We start from the raw sequence: 24,215 nt of genomic DNA, 5'->3' as shown, positions 1-24,215 counted from the left end.
GCTGCCTATTCCTGCTGTAGTTGTAGTAGCAGAATTGTACACAACGGATTTATAGACTCTAAATCTGACGTAGATCACGTGGGTGTCTACATAATGTTTCATAATAGAAGTTTTCTTGTCTTCACACTGTGATAAGCCAGGTACTCAGAATCCACACACAAAGATAGTGCTATTAAGGTGAGAGTCAAGCTCTCAAATGGTTAGGAGGTGCCAGAATTAAATGTAGGTGTTGCAAACCTGATTTGGTGAGTACCAGTACTGCAATAGATTTTAGCCACATGATCACAGTTGGACTCTATGACCTTAAGGGTCTTTTCCAACCTAAATGATTCTATGATTCTATTACCATATTATATTTGCCTCAGATGACCCTTGCCACAAATATACATGTAAATCCTATATATTGTTAAGGGGCTTAATAGGTGTAGGTCATGCCTCATCTCATTATTACGATTTTGCAAGACTTTGCCTATGATACTTGACAACACTGGCTGTGCTAAACACTGTTGTGCGATTATTGATGTCGTTCTAGTATAGGCATCCATAGCAGTGCTATGGGCCAAATCCTGCTATTCTTGACTTTATTCAAATGGGTGTGTTTAGCAGTTCAAGACAGACCAAGCATTGCATTTCACCTATGCAAGAGAGTAGGATTAGCCCCATTCATTTTGCTCAAGTCAAAAAAGGTTTCACCTGAGGTTTTCTGAGCTGAATTCTGATTCCAGGAAACGAAGGAACTGGTCTCGTCCTACTGGGTCCTTCAGCACCTCATCCATGGAGAAACCCCATCTTTTTACACGCTGCTGACTAGGTTCTTTGCTGTTTGGAGAGAGAAGGGAAAAAACAGATGGAATGTGCATTTCTGCCTGCTGTCAGGAGCAGCTGCTGCTGTTTCTACATGTTTTTTTCCTCAAGATTTTGCAGAAATACAAGTTAGCAAATAACATACAAAAAGAAGCTATGAAGACCAGGGTCATCATTAAAGCAACTGTACTATCTGGAGCAAAAAGCAAAATGAGAGAGACAGTGAATGATATGATTTTCAAAGGAATTTCTGGTAGGTTTCTTGTAAAGGACAGCATACCATACTTGAATGATTATTCATTACACACTTCTTGTATATCTCCTCAAAGAAGGAATTTCTTATATGTCAAGGCAGGCATTTGCCAGCATTGTTGTCTGGGCCACTGGTGAGCTCCAGAGCATCTCCTTGTGTCCCACACAGTGCTGGCTGGTCACTTGGAACTGGCTTCGGATTTTCAGTTCCACATTTGCATTAAAAAAGCAGTTTCACTAAGAAGCAGGGCAGACAAGATTTCTAAAAATTATTACTGGCCTGTGGTCTTTCATTTTTAAGTGCCTCTGATTTTTGGATGTCTAAGTCTTGGAAGACTAAAAAGCATCTCCCTCCTCCCCTCCATGATAATCAGACTCTTATTTTGTGTCTCAGCTGGGACACTGAGATGAAGAAGCACCCAAAATCACTAACAACCTTTCTCCTAAATTATTTCTTAATACCATCCCACTTACATAAGCTGTTGTTTGAATTGCCAGACATGTTGCAAAGATGCCTATGGGGAGAGGCAGTGCCTGGGAATCACAATGAGGATCCTACGAGACAGTCCGCATCAGAGCGTAATCGGGGCTCAAAGTGTTTGAAAGCTTCTGGTGTGATGGCGTCATACTATGAGACAACCATTAAAATACAGCTCAGCTGCTCACGTTTGTGACAGCAGAGCCACTGTTAACAGTACATATCTATTAAACGACATGTCTCGTCATGTCCACAGCGATTCCTAATCCCAAAGCCTTAGGGGACAGTGGCGATCTGTGCTGAAGACAAATAAGCCAAAGGGGTAAATAAAATGCCCGCTTTGATTTCCTCTTGGTGTAAAGACTAAGTGAAATTGACGGGCATGTCCTCACTCAAAGTGCAGAGCACTCGGGACGGCTCCTCCCGTGCTCACGCAGGAGCCAGCGGCGCTGCGGACCAGGGCGCGGATGCCAGGCTAAGCGAGTCAGCCCTGACACGGAGACGTGAGAGCCACGTTTGTGCAGAGCCATGCACGTGCGAAGCTTGGGGAATTTCCTGCTGCATCCACAGATCTGTAGCTGCTCTTCTTGCCACCGCACAATGTCCTAGCACAAACAAAAAGGCCAAAGCGCTGTCTAAAATTGAAGGCTTTCCGTGGCGTTTCCCGCGTCCTGAGTGCCACGGAGGATGAAGTGACACAGAGCTGTCCATACTCAGCAGCTGGCCTTACCATTAGGACCGAGAGGCTCTTTGTTTTCCTGAGCGAGGGCTCTGCTCTCCTGACTGAGGAAACAGCTTTGCAGGCAACACAGGGGCTACCGCGGCTCTCGGGGATCATTTAATTATTCATGCAAGTTGCAACTAGATGCAGATGCAGTGAGTTCTCTCACAATAGAGTATAAAATGGAAATACAGAGCTTTTGTTCTTCCATCTCCCAACAATACAACTTCCTCTTTTTCATCTGCAAGAGAATCACCTTCCTTAACTCTGAAATCACAGCAGAAGCCAAGTATTTATTCTAAATTCCTACAAAGGCCGTGACATCAGGTTAACTGTATTCTTCAGGGACACAGACATCTTTTCTGTGATTTGCAGCTACCTCAACAGATGCAGAAGTAACGGATGCCTGGATTACCTTGTGGGTGAGGATTCCTCCAGAGAAGTATTTTGCAGGGGCTGCATCTGATTCTAGCCTTGCTAAGGAGGATGGAGAAAACAAGAGAAACCAACTAAAAAGGAAATCCAAAATACTGAAATTATGTGAAGAGCGGCAGAGGTGAGGGAACTAACAGATTTCTGTGAGTACCAGAGAGCAGGTGAAAAAATCTTTCACGTCCCAGACCATGTGGGTTTTAAACAGGGAAATAACTTGCCCTTTTCCTGGAACACTGATTCACTATGAATTGGCTTTCTTAGGCTAGCAGCGTCTTAAAGCTTACATTATTATTCAAGAACAGACAGGATTAGATTTGGCATTCTCCTTTCAAAGATTTGCTAAAGTGAACCCCCATTTCAGATTTGGTGCCAGACAGCAGCAGCTAAACACCAGGAGAAGCTGCTGAGCATTTGCAGTAGCTGTCCACAGGATGCGAGTGAGTAGTGAAGGTGGTACGAGGCATGGTGATTCCATTCAAACCTGCTGCGATAGCTGCTAGGCATATAAGCAGGCAGGGCAATTCTAGCCCCACTACGACGGCTGTAGATAGCCTGTGACGGCAAGAGCTGTAGACACTGGCCAGACTTCCCTTGCACCAGCATCACATGGTGATCACAAAAGGTGATCTGAACTGCAGTGCTGTGCTTGTTTTTTTGGAGAAACTCTTCTGAGGTGCAAGGCATTGAAGGTCCTACAGTCATTCCTCCTCCTTTTCATCTATTAGACACCGTAACAGAGACAAGCCAGCTTGTTCACTAAGAGGCCCAAACTCACTTTGTCAATCTACTATCATTCTGACCTGCCAAGTCTCACACCTTATGTGTGAGCTACACTCCTCTGGCTCCTGTGCCAAATCCACCTCTGCACCGTGGGAACGGCCACTGCCCTACAACCCCTCTTATTCTGCCAGCAGCATCTTTCATGAGATCCCAGGACAGGAGTAGAGCTGGAGCACTGCAGCTGGGGGAGGACCAAAGAGCAGGCTCTCAAAGGTCAAAGGAGATGTGCTGGAACAAGTATCTCTGAGCAGTATCCTGTATCTGTGGACTCTTAGACCCGAGTCCATGCATGTCCGTGACAGGCATAAGAAACTCTGTTACCTGACTTACAGAGAACCACACATCAAGTCATATGGAAGTGGAAGGGCTGAATAATTCACAGAAGTGATAAAGCATAAGCTCCTGTTTAAACTTTAGCTTGTATCCTGTAAAGTTACAGACATCCAGCTTCCTATCCACTTCCAGGGCAGTGGGAAGAGCATACAAACAAAACGGCAAGACAACTCTAACACTACTTAAAACTACCAATTCTTACCTCATTTCAATGTCCCACAATGCTGCATCATCACTTATCCAGGGATTGGAAGGCTCAGCAGGAGTTATAAAGGGGTCATATTCCACATACTGCTCTGTGTAGGCTATTAAACTGACAGATATTAAAAAAAAAGAAAAAAAAGAATCAGGGTCTGAACACTCTGTCACATGTCAGACAGATATAGCTTTTCTTTTTTATTTATTTTTTTTTTTTCTGGTGGGCTGCTTTTTATTTTTGTAGGGATCAGTCAGTTTCCCAGCAACCACAGGAGTCCCTTTTCCCAGAGATGGTGCACGCGAGGATTCCTCTGCAAACACCCACCAGCCCACTGCAGCATCTTCCTCAAGCTCATCTCTGTCGAGATGCTCACACAAAGCCCCATGAGGCAACGACGTGGTCGCTAGGGCAGGACTTCCCGCCGAGAGCCATGGGACGACTATGAAGCGTGTGCCCTCTTCATTTGTTGCACACTGCTGTTGCCTCTTGCCTTTTTGGTTTTTGCAGACTTTTGCACCCACTTTATGCATTGTGAGTAACTCATCTAATAGGGTCATGTACTATAGCTAAGAATATGCCTAAATCTACAGAGGATCACAGTCCTGAGCGTCAAAGCTTCAGGCTATAGATAATTTTTTTGTTACATTGGTGTACCATTTAGTCTAATAACACTATTGTAAAATACTTCAACAGTAGTTTATAATAATTAACTTAGAATGTAGTAAATGATCTGCATGTTGGAAAAACACCTGGCCTTTATACTGGCTTGCTTCGTGACGAGTCACATAAGACATATAGCCTCTAATTCTCACTAGAATGAGATTCAAAGAGCTTCCTGGGAAAAGGACTGTCTGCTTGTCTGAGTGATTCAGAAATTCCATGGGGGTTGGGGCTAGGGGTGCATTTTTACAAAAGAAAGACAGCATATATGAAATAAATCAAAAGAAATTTGTCCTAGTCTGTATTGGGAATGCTCTAAGGCACTTTTAAATTTTTTTTTGCCTAGGTCTGCCAAGTAATTAACTAAGTTAATTGAGTCTCATCATACTGAACAACTAATCTACTGGCACTGTGATTGTCCGTGCTAAACTTTACCTCTGGTCTTCCACACCTCAAAAAGACAGGAGAATGAAAAGACCCTGTGAAACAAAGGGTCACAAAAGGCAGAAAGTTTTCCTGACTTGCTCTACAGTAATTATTTCTTTTTGTTTGTCCTAGCTCTTATCATGAGGCATTTAAATCATACACTTTTGTAACCACAGCAGGTTCCCATTGCCCCTCAGGGCACTCAGGGCTGTCTCATCTCATTTCATTAATTACATTTCATGACTGCTGTGGGTCAAGGGTTGGAGGCGGGAGCAGCGTCCAATTTTAGAGAGCAGCAGTAATCCCTGAGACATGAATGAGAGGCAGGGTTGGTTAAAAAAAAACCCCAAAACAACAAAAAGGATCAATCAGGAGATATCTGCTGTGAAACTTGAATTGCTCCTAATAAAATAATAAGGCGGCATCAGAGGTGCGAGTACAAGTACAAGCAAAAACAAAAGGGGAAAAAACTAAAATAAATGAAACAAAGGGGACTTGCTAAACACATTTTGCTGATTCAGTTTTATGATGGCAGCGGAATCATTGCCTCATTGCCTAAAAGAGGCTACAGGCAGGGGACTCCTAAAGGGAAGCATTTCTGTCAAAAGGCAAACCTGGATGTCTGGCCTTCCAGGTGGATGCAATGCAACTCGGCTAGAAGAGATGGCGGGAAGAGTTCACCAAAGGGTGCAGATCTTGCCTTGACAGCCCGATTGTCTTGCAATGTGGGGTCCCTGCTGAGCCTTCACAAAAACTTTGGGAAGCTGAGAGGATAACACAGATTTGTGACATGTTTTCATCTAGAGTGCCGAGATTGCTCCTGGCAGGAAGATGCTCAAGTTTTCTCCGTCCATTTCTGTGATGCCACATGCACTGGGATTGCACCAACACCGCACGATGCGGTCACGGAAAAGAGTAGGTAGGATATATTGGTAGTTTTGCTCATTAGTTCTCAAATCTCATTGCCAAATCCTAAACCTGCCAGTGTGCAGGTCCCAAGTGGGGAGAAAGGATGTGGAAGAAAGGAAGAGAAAACTGTTTCCCAGGGTGCCTGGAGCAGCTGAGGGATGCCTGCTCCCACAGTTGGTGCAGATCTACTCCAGGCAGGGGAACAGGGAGAAGAGGGAAGAAAATCTTTAGTAGTGGCATTTATTTCGTGGGAGCCGGGGATAATCTTTTGAGAGCCCTTCTATTCCTCTCCTGCTGGACAAGGGCTATCCCACAGAATAGCATGCACTCATGGAAAACGTATGCGGTCGGTCTATCACTATTAAACCATCACTATTGCTATTACAGATTAGACAGCAGCTTGCTTCCCCCCACGCCCTGCCTTGTCTCCTCCCTGTGACTTTTCCCTTGTCCGGCCTGAAAGCGCCTTCGCGCTGCACTGTACCAACGTGCTGCCGCTGTCAGGCTTGGCTGTTGGAAGGAGCGTGCCAAGAAGTCGTCTCCAGCCCCCCGCCCTGCCACGCTGTCACTGCAACTAGTCCCAAAAGTGGGGCCCAGCCCGAGATATGACGTGCGAGTAACAGCACCCCTTTAAGCAGCAGCTTTGTTGCCGGCGTGCGTGTTCAGTGTTTTACATCAGGCTTTCGGGCTGCGCAGGTTTTTATTTCAGGCAGTCATTCAACTCGCGTCACCCACATTCATTCCTCCTCACCCATCCCCACCCCTGCCAAGCCCCTCTACGTCCCTCCCGCTGGCTCCGTGACCCTCCACATCCAGGCTGCGCTTCCCAGCACGCTCCGCACCAAGCCCTGGCACCCTCCGGCAACGCTGCCACCCAAAGTCACGACATAACTGAACGCTCCTTCACAAGCTGTAAATATCGCAACCGTGATCTTCAGTCTTTATAGGGGAAAATAACTTTTTAATTGTTCTCATTTTATTTACTTTTCTCCTGGTTATCAATTTGCACAGGTTTTGATAGCAACCTTTTCTTACCCAATTTGGGACCAATAAAAAAAAAAAAAAAGCCCAAAGCCCTTTCAAATTAGGAAATTTTTCTGTCCAGTTTTACTGAAAAATAATATATTCTTTTTGGCATTGACAATGTTACATTTATAATGTCAGTAGCTCCTTATGAACTTGAACAACAGGTGTGTTACGTGGACAGGATTTGATGTTCACAAGTGAAAGAGTTTTACTAAGCGCATCTTATTGAATAAATACGTACCCAGAAAAAAATTCAAGCAAAACAGATCTGCTTGCTTGTAAATTACCAGCCTGGAAATTATTACTGTCTCAGTATATTAAGGTCATTGTAAGTTAATTCAGTACAAAATGATATTTTTTTGGTAAAGCACAAATGTATCTTCTTAATAAAAAAGAACCAGAAAACCCAAAACATAAATATGAATGCGCTAATTTCAGTTGTACAATATAGTGTATGCAGGATTTCAGGGAGCCTCAGAATGTTTTCTTTTTAGTTGGATAAATTTTCATTTTAATTGTTAAACTTCATGAGCCAATAGGAACTTAGACGTTGGTGCTCGCACCATTTAATTTGCCTAGTTTAGTACACATGTGCTAATTACAGGTGCAAGCACTGAAAAGCACATTGCATATGGTAATCTTTTTCTAATTTGCTTAAAAAAAAAATCCTCTATTATTTCTCTACAAGGCATCTTATCGTGTCCCTCATGTTGAACGCAGTTTTGCCCTAAAACTGATGTTACCAAAAACCATGGTGATCCCTACATCTGTCTAAGCGATTCCCCTGCAAATGTGCATAACTTACAAGTATCAAAGTGAAGGAGCTGTCATTCTCAACTGAATTTGAGCTTGTTCTTTACCTGTTCATACTTTCCTACCGGAAATATTCTGCAAGTCAAATTGTGCCTTGATTTGCCCCTGGGAGAAATCTACGTCTTAAAACACTGCCTTGTGTGGTCCAGGCCCCCAGTACTTCCCACAGGGTTTCATATTTATAAGTGGAAGCAGAAACTGGCCCTACAACCCCAGTATGAACATGGACATGAACACCATGTGCAACAAGATGCCAACGCAGCTCGTTCCCCAGAGCTGTGCCAGACTAGCGAGGGATGAGCACTGAGAGTTCAGCCACAAAAGAAAAAAATAGGTATGTTCAAATTGAAACAGGAATGACTTTTCTGTAAATAAACTCGAGGGTTGCAAAGAGGTGGGAAACAAAAGTACTGCAAGGGTTTTTTGTTTTGTGAGTGATATTTTTTTTGCTTTTACAGTACGTCATCCTCCTCATTTTTCACCTACTTTTGGTCAGCGGCAGGAGAGCGAGTGCAGAAGCGTCAGTGGTCAGCAGACAGGCAGCGTGGCCAGTCAAGGAGGGGGAAGGACTGACGTACAGAAGGGGGACCAGCCTTTGTGCGTTCCTGCCTGCTCTCTGTTTCTGGAAATGGCAAACTGGAGATGGGAAAGAATGGGAAATCATGCAAACGGGGAAACTCACCTTTCTGCTACTTTGGACATCTTTAAACAATGTCTCTCTATCTGCATGTTCAGAAAAGTTATCTGAGGAGAGAGGTGACAAGGACATTAACAATCCAGGAGCTCTACAGCATGCATTGATCGTATCCCAACACGCTATTGATTTCTTCTTCCAAACAGCTTGAAAGTAACTCAGAAGGAAATGGGACCCTTCCCTAGGTATTAGAAGAAGCGTATTAACTGCTTCCAACAGGAGTCTCCATTTCCCGTGGCAAAGACCCAGAGGAAGCTTCAGGAGACATAATTAAAGGTAAGAAAGACACATATTCGGGGCCGAGGTTCCTAGACTACTCAGGGTGCAATGTGATCCCCCTTTTACACCACACTCCTCTTTTCCATTTCTCTAACTGACTGGCATCACAAGACCAATAATGGTTTTACAGCACATTTGCACTCTGCTGTGAACTAGTTCTTCGCAGTACTCTGCAGCCTATGTTGCCTATGATGGAAAAAGCTTAGGAATTTAGTGTTCAGGTTTAGTTCAGAAGACCACCCCAAAGCTGGCTACCTAAGAAACATGTTCAAAGCTGCTTTTACTAAAATGCTGACCTAGCAATTCCTGCCTGTACTTCAGCGAGTGCTGCTTGTTGCAGGAAAGTAATTTTGAGGGGGAGCTCCCTGATGTGCGAATTGGCTGGCCATTCCTTGGAGTGACTGTGCAAATGACTTTTTCCTAGTTCCATAAAAGCTCTGACCGTACAGTCTAACAGTCATGCACCAACTTATGCCTTTCCTCACCACCTGTCCCCAGCATGCTGGCTTCTTCCCTAGCCTTTGTCACTGCCCACTTTTCAGACATCCTCAGTGGACTGGAAATTAATCTGTCTACTGGTCCACAGGCAGAATAACAGTAGATTCAAAGGTCAGTATTATCCATAATACATAGTATCATACAACTGCACTACTTAATGAATCTATCTATCTATCTATCTATCTATCTATCTATCTATCTATCTTTAAATACTTACTACTTTACATAAAGTATGTGAGCATCAAGGATACGTAAAGCGTACAATTGGTTTTGCTGATATCTCAATAACTTTATATGCTTTTTTTTTTTTTTTTCAGATAATAGTTCTCAAAAGAGTTGTCATATAGATATCTACTTACTTACCTGTTTCCGGAAATCCTCTTTCGTGGTTTTGCGTACAGGTTGGGAGGGCACGTGTACAGGGCTTTGGGGCTGAGACTCCTCTGTAACCCCATATACCGACTGTGAGGAACCAATAAACAAGCAGAAGAGATTACAGCACTTTTGTCTGTTACGCCATGAGGAAAAGTGCAGTATGCAAAGCAGTAAGGTAACAAGCCAGCAATTTCCTACTGTTTATATCCACACAGGCCAATAATCATTCCGCCTGGAGCAAAATGTACAGATCGGACCGTGCTTGCAGATGCTCTACAGGCACTTTAAGAAAAGAGTTTATTTTAAATGGTAGAATGCAGCTGATATTCTTTGGTAGCTCTGAAGGCTGTGTGTGTCACTGGGAGTGGTCATTGTGGTGAACCAAGTGGAGAAAGAAGAGACTGGAACCTAATCCTATGCCATTTTCTTTCACTCAGTTTAATTCCTTGCAGTAAAACTACACATTGAAGAAAGAGCTTAACCAGGGGTCAACGGTCAAGTTCACGTGAACCTCCTTAAAATGCTGCAGATTGACTTGTAGTCATTCACTTTCAGGACAGAGACCTGCACTGAAAGTAGTATCAGTTACCCCTTCATCTTGTGCTTTTGCTTTTTATTTAACATTTGTAAGAGACATGTGAATAGCGCTGCTGGAATTTAACTACCAGTGAAAGTTCAGGCGTCTGCTGTCACCTGCAAAACAGGTAACTAGTGATAGGATGAGAGCAAATGGCCTCAAGTTGTGCCAGGGGAGGTTTAGATTGGCTATTAGGAAAAAATGCTTCACTGAAAGGGTTACCAAGCATTGGAACAGGCTGCCCAGGGAAACTGTTGAGTCACCATCCCTGGTGGTATTTAAAAGATGCGTAGATATGGTGCTTAGGGACACGGTTTACTAGTGGACTTGGCAGTGTTAGGTTCATGGTTGGACTCAATAATCTTAAGGGTTTTTTTCCAACCTAAATGATTCTATGATTCTATATACACGGAAGAGCTAAAACTTGCTGCAAGTCAAAGACACCCAAGTTGTTAATGATCCAGCCTTTGAAATAACTAAGGTGGGTAAACAGCTCTGAAAAATCTGTGCTCAAATAATTTCTCAAAATGGGTACCTCTGCCAATTGCTTTTAATTTTATGGGAGTGCAGAGCCAGCAGATATCTCGGACACAGAGCTCCTTAATGACCTTCTAGCTTTACCCATCATCCAGTCTGTACTGCTTTGCTGGTAAAACAGCAGTAGTAAATTCACCAATTAGAACAAAATGGAAGTGATATTTGCAAAACGCTTTTTTTGGTTCCTATTGGATAAGTCTGATATCCTGCAGGTGTCAAGCGTGATTTGCATTAAAAGCAAAACAAAAAAACCCCTCAAAACCAAACCCAGAAACTCAAACTGACCTTCTTCACCTTCTGTGGGTTTTTCATACGACGACACTTTCTAATGTCCATTTCTGTGGTGTTCACACAGCCTGGCTGAAAAGAGATGGTATTCGTATTACTCCTCTGTTTACCTTTCTAAAATACTTGTCCAAAATTCTTTCCTGAAGTTTGTGTCTCATAAATTATCCTTGCTAAACAAGAGGTTGCATATACCCAAAGTTGGCATCTCAGCATCCAATCCATTTGCTTATAACTTTGGCACCGAAAGGAAATATCTCAGCTAAGAGGGAAGCTTTTTCTAGGAAGGCTGAGCCAAACTGGGTAAGCTGCTTTTCTTTCATACGCACAATAAATAATCTTCAAAACTTCGCATTTATCATCTATTTCCAAATCAATAGTTACATGCATGCACAAGCCTAGAATGTCTAAAATAATCTTGTAGACACTCGGTGCATTTTGAACTGCGAGGAAAACCCTCGTGCTCACTTTAAAGTCAATGACTTCATGCTATACATGGCACAGTGTTTACTGGTATTAAACGGTTCCTGTCAAAACCTGGAAAGTCTCATCATTCAAAAAGAGCTTTACCACAGGCCTGTGCACATCCCAGAATGCTCTTTCCTGGCTGTCCAAGATTTTTCTTTCTGTTTTATCCTTTTTTCTGTCGATTCTGAAACCAAAAGCATGAACATATAAGGCGATGTACAAGTAATGCTTTCTTCTTTGTTCCAGTTCCTAACTGGGGTTTTTAACCCCATTATAAAAAAAATTCAGAAATACACTTTTCTGTACAGCAATGTCACACTCCTGCTTGCAACGCCATGTGCCATGAACAAAGTATCACTGATGTTTACTCCAATATGTGTCAAAAGAGATTTTCCTATTAAGGTGGAAAATTTACTTTAACGTGTGTTTTTTCACCTGCAGAGGAAAACAACCTTTCCCGATACCCTGTTCCCAGACCCTGATTTGGCAGGCTGGGGAAGTTCATGTTTGGCTTTGGCTCTGTCAGGAGACCCACTGGGACCTCTTTACTCCAGGTGAAGTTCTCAGCTGGTGCTGGACAGAGGTCCACGTCAGGAGGCTCCGTTACGCCCCGGTGCCCCAGCGGCACCACTGGCGTCACCACAGATCGTGAAGGGGCAGCGGTCCCAGGACAGCACCGGCAGCGCTTGGGGCCACCCCCCTTAGGGCTTAAAAAACGCACCCAGGAGACACGCAACTGGGCCAGCACAACTGTAACTCAGTAATTTCATCCCTGATGCAGGCAGTGAACGGACCTGCTGAAAGCACAACACACCAAAGGCGACCAGAGGTTGTTCAACCGTTCCCCTCTCTCTCGGCAGCATTAAGCAGTTCCTCACTCCTGTGCTCAGCTCTACACATGAGCACAGCAAAGTCACCACTGGCTTGCAAGATCTACCTGCGGTGACACTGGGCGAGGCACAGGGAAGGAGCAATCGCCTTTGCCTGCAGAGCAGGACTGAAAAGCTGACCGCATCTCTGTGCTGGGCTTCTGCACTGCTGCCTCCTGGAAGAATCAAAGCAGTGAGGAAAAAAACCACACCAGCTGGGATTTCTGACCATCAGGTTCTCCCCTCTCGGGTTTTTCTGTTGGAGGGGCAGTGATTCTTGCCTAAGTCTGTGCTAGAAAAGGGATTTGGAAACGGGGGACCGAAACTGAAGTTTCTGAATGCCCCTCCCCACAACAAGCCTGAGTCCTCCACGGTTCGGTATCACTCTCTGAATATCCTCCCTGCAAGACGAGAAACCAGCTCTGCACCAGCTCCGTCCCCGCACAAAGACAGAGCAGCCACCAGACAGCAGCTGCTGTACTGTGCTGGGGAGCAAATGCAGACACCCAGCCCAAAACTTCTTTGTCTGAGCAAGCCTTTCGTGCTTGGCCAAAGGAGAAGGTGAAGTCTTTGGCCAACCTCACACCACACACAATCTGGAGGAACTCTTTGGAGGCTCCATGAATCGTCTTCACAGGTGCCTTGTGCTGAACCAAGGTTCTTGGTTCATGTCCCCAAACTTACTGATAACTCAGTATTTCACATTTTAAACTATGAAGACACAACATAATCAGATGCTCTGTGGTTGCCGTTTTTGAGCAATGCAGGTACAGCAATGGAAATCCTGTGTGCACACGAAGATGTGGAAGGCAGAGCAGAACTTGATAATCAGGAGGAACATTTTCAGGTATTTTTGGTTTGTTTAACTTCTTAGTTAGTTCAGGGCTGTGAATTACACTGTGAATTCTAGCCCTGCCTTATTGGAAGCCTGAAGACTGAACCATGACATGAACTGGGAACCAAGAAGCTGAAACTAGCCAGCAGGAAAAGTTGACAGTCGCCAGTCCATGCTTATGTTTCAAAGAAAACAGAATGGAGAAAAGATGAAAAAGCAACAGTGATCACATCAAGCATCTAATATTTACATTTCTTTCTTAGGTAATAATTGTATGCTCTGGACAGAATGCAGAATTTTGTTTTGACTTAGGGTTGTTTTTTTTTTCATCTTGGCAACAAACCTTTAAGTAACTGAAAGTACAGTTGCTATCCTAACTTCTAATTTTCTCTTCCAAAGAGAACACCGGTGTTCTGGTCGGAAAAAATCCCTTAATTACCTTGTAAATTAAAAGATAATTACCATGTACTTAAATAGTGCATAATTACAATGTTATTAAGCAAATAATTAATCAAAATTCCAAAGAGTTAATCAGAGATAGAGAAATATACTTCAGCCACACCCTCAAAAAATGATGTTCCTTAACTTTTTAACATCTAATGCTGAAAGTGCAAATTCCTTCTAGGGCTACAGAGTGTCAGTACTGGTGTTCCCATTCACCATCTTCACCAGCCTTTCCATTTTATAGGTGACAACTGCATGCACAAAATGGACATGGAGGGTTATAGGCGCTAGTTTGTAGACACTAGTCTACAAACCCTGGACCATACCCATTTTGCAGCAATATGAAAACATGCTCAAAACGTTGAGAGGCTTCAAACTGTTTTCACAAGGGAAGACGAGAAAAGAAATGTAGATTTCAATTATGAGCAGAGGATAGGAAAAACCCAAATACTAAATCTGAGTTAAGTTTCATGTAAGTGGTACTCAATTCTCCACACTAATTTAGTAGCACAAGTCAGACTGCAGAGAGGAGAGGTACAATGAAGTCAGCTGGGGATTGGTATAAATGAGAAAACCAAATCCAGTCTGCTGTAATACCACCCTTATAATCACTTTGAAGTGGCAGTATTTTTAAACTCAGAAATACTTTACAGGCATAGAGTAACACAGACAGATGACACAGTTCTGTTCTTTCCATTTGTATAAAACAGAAATACTACACAAAAGTAGCAGCAGAGTGGGCAAGTGAATCGCCCAAGCTCCCATGGTGAATCCAGGCTCAGGAGCTCCCGACCAACTTTTCCATGTGCAGATAATTAAACCCATCTTTCAGATTCTGGCACAAACTTTCAGAATTGGCTTTCTATTGTTTCTAGTCTGCCAGTGATTAAAATTCACCAATACCTTCTGAGCTTAGCTGCAGTAAAGACTTTGTCAGAGAAAGTTTATCTGTACAGAATCCCCTTCCCTGTACAGCTCTAAAAACTGGTGCAGTTTAGTGCTCCAGGATTACTCACTTCACTTGGGCCTCAGCTTGCATGAAGATGAATTCCCACTTCCTTGCAAATGCTCTCTGAAGTCTTGCTAAGTTTTCCTGACAAAAGATGAAAATAGTAAGAACAATTAATCCCTGTAATTATAACGACGGCTTAAAAGCACAGTTAGCATGGTGTGTGTTTATTTTATTCCTTTTTTTTTTTTTAAGCTGGAAAGCTCAAGACACGTAAGTCAGTGTTGGTTTCAGGTGAACTATCTTGCAGGCAAAGGAAGGTTGTAACACATCCTTTCGGGCTGCAGCCAAGAGGGCCCTGTCAGGGAGAAGTAATGGAGTGTGATGAAGACAGACCGAGCTCTACTACGAAAATAATGATGCACTTGTTCCCAAAAGGTAACGCTGAGAAGCTTTGCGAAGCTGACGACTTTCATTTCCGATAGCAGATGGCTGCCACGTGCGCGTTTCTCTCTCATCCCCGCCGTCCCTTCCTCCCCACACTGCTCTCTTCTCCTCAGGCTCTCGCTAAGGAGCAAAGCCTGAGCATCCCCTGCCTTGCTCCGTCCCGGCCACCGCCGAGCGCGTTACGCAGCTGCTCCGCGCTGAAGGCTGGGGATTGCCAGGGTGCTCAGGCGAGGAAACAGCTTGTTTGGCCCAAGAGCGATCATGGCCAACTGCAACGGCTGGGCCCGGATGCAGCCTTGCTCCGCGTCTGAAGCAAGAGCCCTGGCCCAGACCCGTTACAGAGTGCGGCGGCGGCTGAATATTTGGAGGTGGATGTGACTTCATCACAGCTCAAGGTCAAACTCCGGACGTGGCCAGAATTTCAGGCTCAAATGGCACCCCAAAGCCACATATCCACCCCCACCCTGACAAGGAGGCCTATGAGACCATTAACCTGATGCTCTTCTCCATTACATCGGGTCCAACTGCTGTAAATTTTCCTTGAAAGGAACACTATTAGTTCTACTGCTGTTTTTTAAATACCTATTCCCTTTATTTCAAGAAAGTGCTTAAGTGCATGCATTTCAATGCTAAAAGAAATCTTCCTATTATTTACTTTAAAATCTCATATAACCAAAGGCATAAAGCTTGGCCGTGGTAAAAACTCTCCATGTAACAGTTTCAGTCTATATACACGGAAGAAAACAGTTAAGCAAATGATTTACAGCTGTGCTAAACTGTGATGATTTCCTTAACTGTGGCTACAAGGAAGAACTACTTGTAATTATCTGCAAAAACAATTTTTTTGTGGGTTTCTTTTTATTTTATTTTATTTTAAATTATGCTCACATGTGCCCTCTGGGGTAAATATGCTGAAGCCAATGAAACATCACCAATTGAAGCAATATTTGAATTGTGCTTATGTTTGGCCAATTATAAACAAAATTGAATGCAATTATTCAAGCTTAATCATATCATCAAGACCCCTGCTCTACCAGTATAAATGGGGGAGTGGGGGTTGTCTATGAATGCTGCAAGCAGAACCTAAAAATGAGAAGATGTCCCCTGAGACGCTTTGTGGAGATTCTCTTTGGAAACTCCAGGTCAGTGCTGATGCCTGCGGAGAAGCATTCTCATACTACATCTCCAAAAATGTGTACTAAATATACAGGGCTCCTTCCCACTCCTGTAAGGCTGTTTCTCTCCCTTGTGCTCAGCTTACGTCTCCACTGCTGGATCTGCTTCAGCTCCCATAATGACTAGGAAGAGTCGGTGCCATTCTTATCTGATTGTCTCTAATTAAGAGAGCAAAGTTTGAATGCAGAGGCAATCTTTAATTGTGCAATGCAATATTCACAAGAAAAATGAGAGGCTGCCAAGATCTAATTATTTGCCATCACTGGAGCATTGCTACTCTCAGTAGACAACGATGTGCAAAAGTACTTAGCCACAGCCTTGCTGCATGTGTGTGGGAGTGTGTGCACTGCTGAACAGCCTTTTGTTGCTTTATGATAGATCTTTAGAGTGCTTACAGTTAATTGGTTAGCTGTGAGCAATTTTAATGGTTTTAATAATGAAATCAACAATATGCAGAAGAGAAAACTCAGCAAAAGGATGTGTAAGTGCATGCAGAATATTATATTCCTTCCTTTATGCCTGTATTTCAAGGTTAGAACTCTTGGGAACTCTGGGTGCATTTCCAGGGTGGACTAGAAAAGTGGCAATCTTTGCATGCTCCTCACTGAAAGGACCAAATGGCATGTGTATATATATACATGTGCACAACAGTCCCAAAACGTAGAAGGTAAGGAAGAAGGAAAAAGTCCATTCTTGGGGAAAAAAACCCCACACTAAAATATATGCAATATAAATGTTTTCATTGTAATAAGCATGAACACAGAAGTCCACTAGAACCAGCTTTGAAAGCTAACCCTCCAATGAGAAACTCCACATTTGAAATTCAGCAGTTACACTGTTGAGCTGGTAAACGAAAAAAAAGAGTCACTGTGATAGAAAGAAAAGTTCAGCTTGTCCGATTGTTACGCTGCTGGCATTCCAACAAACTCACACCAGCCCTGCTCCTCCTGCCTCCGTCTTCCCACTCCTCTCCACCCAAACCCTGCACAGTATGAAACTAAGGTTGAGGATATTTTTCTGGATAACCATTTCATAACAGCAAACACACCCTGCATAAGCCTAAGTAATAGTTTTGATATGGCATATTGAAAACAGTCCAAGTCTGATATCTGAAAACTTTCCTTTTAAGGTCTGCAATTAGATGGGTCATCAGCAATTTAATTGCCCAATAACGCAACTGAAAGCCATTATTTTTGTGTGTTAATATCTGCTATACAAACTAGGAACTATTAACTGGAAAGAGGAAACCAGTGTAAACTTCTGTGTAATTTCCCCAGTCTTTGAGGGCTGGCAGATGCTCTGATTTGAGTTGTTGCAAAGCCAGGGATGTTCCCCGGTCACGTTCCTGATGTTGTCTCCAGATCAACCTCCACACAATTCTGACAACTGAAAAAAAGACAGAGTAAAGGCTGTCCCCAAAGCACAAAATGGCAGCATTCAACTGGCAAGCAAAGCTCTCCCCGCACCCCCAGCTCTCCCCGCTAGCAGCAGTGTACCTACGGCTTCATAATCCGCCAGCTCCAGCCTAGCTTTGTTCTGCATGGTCCGTTTGCAAAGATAGATGGCTGAAGGGAGAAACAGAATGGAAAACAATTACAGACAGATTATTAGTACTAGGTCTTAAAAAGAAAAAAAGTGGTCCACGCACTGTTTGTTCTCATCAGAAAGCAACATGAGGCAAGGAATGAGACGGCTGAATAATACCCAACTGACATTACCCACTAGTAATCTCAGAGGCCTTAAACATCTGGGACATCTCATTTAAAAGTGCTGAGAGTAGATGCCAGGACCTAACAAGATGTCTGAGGAAGGCACAATTGCTTCTGGGGCTGGTAAAAGATTTAGCATTAGCAACCTGTTGCCCTTAGCACTTTGGGAATACCTCTGCCACAGTAAGCAGCCCTGCACTTCTTTTCCCCTTTTGTTTAAAAAAATAAATAAATCACGATATTGAAATGAAAACAGAAATATGGGCCAGATCTTAAAGGTTTGATCTAAGCATTTTTTCATATGCTTCATCCACTTACTCTACACATTTCAAATGGTTAAGAAAAGCCTTCTCCCGTTTCACCAACAGGCAGACACTGTAGAAACTGATGTGGTTTGGTATTCTGGGGGTCACCATGAGCCCAGTGCACGACACCAAACCAGTCCCAGGCTGCCTTCTGGGAAAGCCTCAGCTGGACTGCTAGCTCACCCCATTTCCATCACAGGCTGAAACAAAAGGTCCCCAGCACACCCTGGGTACACAGTCAGGTCTGAATGACATAAGAACTACCCAGTGCTCTCATTTTGGGATGGATCTAGGTGTGAATTTTATTAAACCAGCTTCCTCCTGGTTTGCCCTTTCTCATGCTGCAGGTACTTACTGTCCAACAACATAACAAACTGGAGCGGGGCAGAAGGTGAAGCATCATCTACATAAAACTGCAATAAATCTTTTGGACAAAATTTCAGCTTCTCTTTGAAAACCATTGGGTTTTGGTTTCCCGATAAATACAATCTTTTGACACCTTCATAGATGTTTTCCATTGGAAACCTATTCTTCTATTTAAAAATCTATGTAAAAAAATTTTTTTTGTGTGTGCTACGTGCTACCCATGTAATTCTATTCTATGCTATTCCTGTAATTCTAGCCTTCATATAATGAGCCAATATTATGCATGGTAACCAGAGCTGATCAGTTCATGTATATTTATATTTATACATCTCAAGAGTAGTTTCATCTGTAAGCCATTTACGACAGCAAATAAAGTGAGAGTCAGTCATCTCACAGTATTTCTTCACGCTAGGCAGTGACCTGCCATTAGCAAGTTAGTTCCTGTCCTGTGAGTGGATCCATAAAAATAATAAAAGTATGAAGAGCTGCTGGGATTTCAGTTTTATTTGGGTCTACTGCTAGTTGGGGATTAATTCCTGGGAAGACTCCATCTGTACAGACCTCTGCTATGCAAAGACTGATTATAAGCATATGTTAGAGATTTCTGGGCCAGATGAAAAATCTGTCACCACAGGGCTCAGAGCTAATGCAGTCGCAGCTTGTCCAGCTGTGGGTCAGCTCATATAGGGCTTTACTTTGAGGTGTAGTGTTCCACTCCATGCCCTTGCAGCACAATAATCTGACTGTGAAACCAGCTATTTATCAGATACTATAGAAAAAAACAGAACTTCCCTCTTCAGATTGTTATTCTGATATTTACAGAATACATATTTGGCACAGTTCATACAGTTATATATGGTGACTGTAAAATGTGGAAATTATTTTGTATATAATGAACAGCATCATGTTTTCTCCTAAGCAGTTCCTGCACTGGGATAAACACGTAAGTCTGTGCTAGCTTCCCTGCAGATGAGGACTTCAAATGAACTATCACATGACAGACACCATTGCAGACTACTTCTCCACCCCAGCAACTGATTTCCAGAATCCATAATGATGAGTAATTACTGCCCGGGAAAGAAAGAAAAAAACCCCTGATTATTCAGGGAGGCGTTCTAAACTGTTCTTTGATTATGAGATATTTCAAAAGAAGCACTTCCAGAAGCTCCTGTTTCTTGAGCACATGCATGGATTCACTTCCTCTTCCAATGACACACCAGGATGCAACAACTGATTTTTATCATTTAACTGTGAAAGGAGTGCAATTCTGGAAGAGACAGCAACATTGCATGCAGACAGCTAAAGATAACAACACTGACATATTTTCTTTACGTATTATCACTGTCTGCAGGCACTCATATGTTTAACGCACCATGTTGCAGTTTATTAGCTCATAAACCATGCTCAGTCTTCTCTTTTTTCCCAGCTAACAGCTGGTAATCTTAAAAAAAATGGGAAAAATAAGTCTGAGGTCATATATCAGAGCACTTTAACTATGGTTGCCATTAGTTATATACTGGCTTATTGATCAGCCAGATGAGTGCCCAGATGAGGTAACTTTTTATTGATCAACATATCAGATTCAGCTACAGATTAGAGTATGTTCTCCCACAAAAGCAATATTGGTATTACTTAAGATTCCCAAGGAGCGGTATTCTGCTTGCCATAAATCCTGCCCAAACGAACAGAGCTGTGGGAGAATGAAGGTGATGGTAGGTAAAACCCTGGCCCCACTGGAACTCGACAGCTACAGCTCCATGGGCTTGAGACACCCTGGGATTTCACTTCATGTATTTGAGATGGGCACAAATCTGCCTTTCATGCTGCAGTCTGACAAGAAACTCTGCTGATGAAGGGTTTAGACGTCCAGCAGTAATTATTTTAAGGACAATTTTTTCCATCACAAACTTTCTGTACTAACTTTCTACAATGAAATAATTATACTCTCACCATAATCTGTGTTTTCTGGTTCCCAGCAGTTTGAAGGCCAAAAGTATGGTGCCTAAGAAACAACACATGCATTTTTGTAATTTAAGAGACGAAAAACAATTCAGACGCAGAAAAACATTACAAGTACAAAAAGAAGAATCACAAAGTCTATGCCCTCAGGGGAAACACTGCCACTACGGGTCTCAGCAAAGTGAGGAAGCTTTTCCAGGATGGTGTTGCCTTTAACATTCCTCACTGCAGGTAAACAGATGCTGTAATACAAGCATCTCTTGAGGAAGATGTCCAGTATCCCGATGACATTTTAGACACTGGTGTCATCTCATCTGAATGTGGACCTCTTACCCTATATCCCCAGAACCTCCTCTTTCCCCAGGAATTCACAGGCACCCTGAATCTTTTTTTTTTTTTTTTTTTTTTAGGACCATGAGAAACCTCATGGCCTTTTATATATGCTATACCACTTACTTCTTTTGGAGCAGCTACCAGTCTGGTTGGCAGCCTGCAAACAATTTAGTTTTTAAATATAACAGATGGCAGAAGTCAAAACTCAGCTGATTAGAGTAGTTCAGAAAGCAGAAGTCCTACTAAGCTTACTGCTTTTGTTTTCTATCCAGCTCTGCATATTGCAGTTGCTACAATTAATTACAAGATATTACTACATGTGGCTGTATTTCAGTTTTAACATGAATCAAAAATAATGTCCCTGTGATCACACAAATTACAGAACACTGTTTTGCATTACTGATGTAATGCCACAAATGGGCATAGGACATTACACAGACAAAGTCTATTCCTCGCACCACAGTACAGTGAGGAAACATGGAGGGATCAAACAATACAGGGCTCAGTGCTCCTCACTCATATATATCTTACGAACTTCACAAGATGATAAGCTACTGTTAAAGGAGGGACTGATGTTGAGGTAGAAACTGGCAAGAAGAGAGTAATGAAGAAGGAAAATTATTCTATCATGTTATTTTTGTAGAAAACATCTGGGGCAAACTGTTGCAGGAAATGACAACAGGCAAAGAATAAACAAAAGTTATAGAAAAAGATAAGGGAAAGAAAAGTAAAGTCAATAAGCAGTCAAGACAATTTGATGATGTAGTTTACACAGGCTTAAAATAAGGAAAAGAAATTAAATGATACTCTGCTTTTGAAATCTGGCTCCTGAGACCTGCACAGGACAACTTCTTAGAGTGTCCTTCTTTTAAAATAGAGAGAAACACAACTACATGGGCAATCAGTATTACCCCTGCTTCTGTCAAGTCTGGCATGACAGGAGGAGCAGGACTTTCAGAAAAGCAAGGGAACTGTCATGAAAAACCTTAGCCTGAATGATGCGAGGCAACCAGAAGGTGAGGTGAGATAAGGGGAGGTCTGTGATCTCCTGGGCTGCTTTGTTCACCGTGCCGTTGGTCTCATGTGATAACACAGAACCACATTAGCAGCAGGACAGCAAGCATGAGCAGCAGCAACATCAGATGCAAAGAGGAGAACAGGCTTTTCAAATAAAAACTAAGTAAGAGGAAACAAATGTAAAGGAGGAACAGGAGGGTGAACAGAAGAGAGATCACAGGAGAGATAAGGGTGGGATCATGTAACAGAAAAACACAAATTCAACCAGCAGGATTAGGCAGTAGGACTCCAGGTTTGAACTTATTGCTTCTTTTAAAGTTATACAATCTGCCCAAAAGGAGTTGTTGCAGCACAAGCCCTCAGTTATCTAGGAGGTTGACAGCAGCAGTTTTTGGAAAGGGTGTGGAACTCGAGCGCAGGATGCTTTAAAAATTCAACACATCTGGAGGCACAGGGACACTGAGGGATAGAAATATCCCAGCTTAGGTGACTGCCAACGTTACACATCCTCTGTAGAAGAGCCAAAGCCTGAAGCTTGCCCCCTCCCACACCAATCTGTAACCAAGAGAGGATAAAAACTTGAATTTTCTGCTGTGCCAGAGCTTGAATGTCCAACTCCAAAGTTTGCCCTGATCCATTTTGCGCAGGAGGGCGGCTACTCAATTCTGTGCCAGGGTTAGAACCTGAAAGTCATTTTCTTTCTCCTCGTTTAGTTCAACTCTGAGTACAACAGCATTGAAATCACGTATCAAAAGCAATCACAGGACATATCAGTTCATCTGTGTGAAAACTGTGTGTCAGAAAGTAGAAAAGAGTAATTTGGGATTCTAAAGCAGATCTTTCTGAAGGGACTTCATAACCTCCTAGGGCCTCTACCAAGATAGTCTCAACCCCTGGGTTCATAGACCTAACAGGCATTTAGGGATAAAGAGTAGGTGATTTCAGCAGTAGTATTGCAGGGACAGAGGAAGGCAGAGGAGGGCTTACCAACCTGAAAACGATAGAACGTCCCATCATCTTTCAGGGTAAGGACGTGGTCTGAGATTGGAAAGACATAACCCTGTGCAGCGATAAGACTTCCCAAGTGTATTGCTTCCCCTGTGAAAGCGAGAAAACAGCAGGGATGTGTCAGGAAGACGCACGCTGCACGCTCCTCTCTGTATCCACACTGCATCCTTATGCCTTCCAACCAAACGGTGCAAGGCATGAGAGCAGAAATCAGACTTACAATACAGACGAAACACTGCTCAAATGTTTAATCTGCTGGTTTTATGTTTACAAAATGTCACGTGCCAGTTCAGCTTTAGAGTCTGAAATTCAATTCAAAGCACATTATCCGCCACAGGTGACAGCTGACAAGAAGCCTTTTCCGTCAGTGAACCCCAACTTGCCTCTATCAAATCCGATAAACACCTGCAACACCAGGTCATTAGCAGCATGTTTATTCATAAAGACAAATCCTGACAGTGTAGCATTGCCATTTGTTAGAGGAGACGGTGCTGAGGTGAAGGGGAACACGTATCCCAACCACTGCAGGGGTACATCTGCACAGATTTTCACCCAATGTCAGCTGTCAAAAGCTGCACCAACTCTCTCAGAGTTGCAAAATACACATCAGCTGCTCATGCACCCCCAGGCAGATCATAAAGCTACTGTCTGCAGCTGAAATTCAGATCTGGGACTTGAATGGACTCATGAGAAGGGATGTGCATGTAGGGATGCCCTGGGTGAGACAACACTGCCTCTATCTCTGCTTTTACATGGTGACAGCAGGCAGCACAAACAGACTGGGAGGTGACATGCTGGATTTTTTCCCTTTCCAGAAAAGGAAAAGAAACTTCTGGACCTGCAGATCTTTTCTTCCTCTTTCCCCAGTAGTTCTTAACTGTGCCAAACCATTTTGGTTTCTCTGAAGAATGATCTATTTGGAGTAGGCCCATACACCGATCACTGTTTATGGCTGATTATCCATTTATCTATCTGCTGTGATAAATTAGCAGCCACCACCTGATCCTGTGATGGTGTCTGTGTCATCCTTGGCTGGTATGTCCTGTCAGTCACAGCTACCTTTCTCCACATCATGAAAACCTGTCACTGCCTTTGCCTGTTAAACCACACACATCCACCAACTTCTTTTCTAGGTCTGTGAACAATCTTGAAATCAATCAGGTTTTCTTAGGTAGCAACAATTTCACAAACAGGCTAAGATTCCTACAAAGTGCTTTCTGTGTGTTGCAGTGTAAGGCACTAGACTTAA

General features: G+C 43.1%; 1 protein-coding gene across 1 annotated transcript in view; it reads right to left on the bottom strand.

The window, feature by feature from the left end:
* Positions 1-689: 689 nt before the first annotated feature.
* Positions 690-24,215, bottom strand: part of RGS6 (regulator of G-protein signaling 6) — a 32,835-nt gene continuing 9,309 nt past the window's right edge. Inside the window, exons 4-13 of the mRNA XM_010291828.1 lie at positions 22,950-23,056; positions 20,600-20,651; positions 17,770-17,834; positions 14,714-14,790; positions 11,652-11,733; positions 11,082-11,156; positions 9,671-9,769; positions 8,519-8,580; positions 4,006-4,116; positions 690-819 (exon numbers count right to left, since the gene is read on the bottom strand). Of these exons, the coding sequence (XP_010290130.1) occupies positions 690-819; positions 4,006-4,116; positions 8,519-8,580; positions 9,671-9,769; positions 11,082-11,156; positions 11,652-11,733; positions 14,714-14,790; positions 17,770-17,834; positions 20,600-20,651; positions 22,950-23,056 (860 nt within the window). The remainder of the gene's footprint in view (positions 820-4,005; positions 4,117-8,518; positions 8,581-9,670; positions 9,770-11,081; positions 11,157-11,651; positions 11,734-14,713; positions 14,791-17,769; positions 17,835-20,599; positions 20,652-22,949; positions 23,057-24,215) is intronic.

The sequence above is a fragment of the Phaethon lepturus genome, unplaced genomic scaffold (assembly GCF_000687285.1).
Source record: "Phaethon lepturus isolate BGI_N335 unplaced genomic scaffold, ASM68728v1 scaffold23377, whole genome shotgun sequence".
Taxonomy (NCBI): Eukaryota; Metazoa; Chordata; class Aves; order Phaethontiformes; family Phaethontidae; genus Phaethon; species Phaethon lepturus.
Note: the sequence above shows the minus strand (reverse complement) of the source record. Positions and strands in the feature narration are given on the sequence as shown.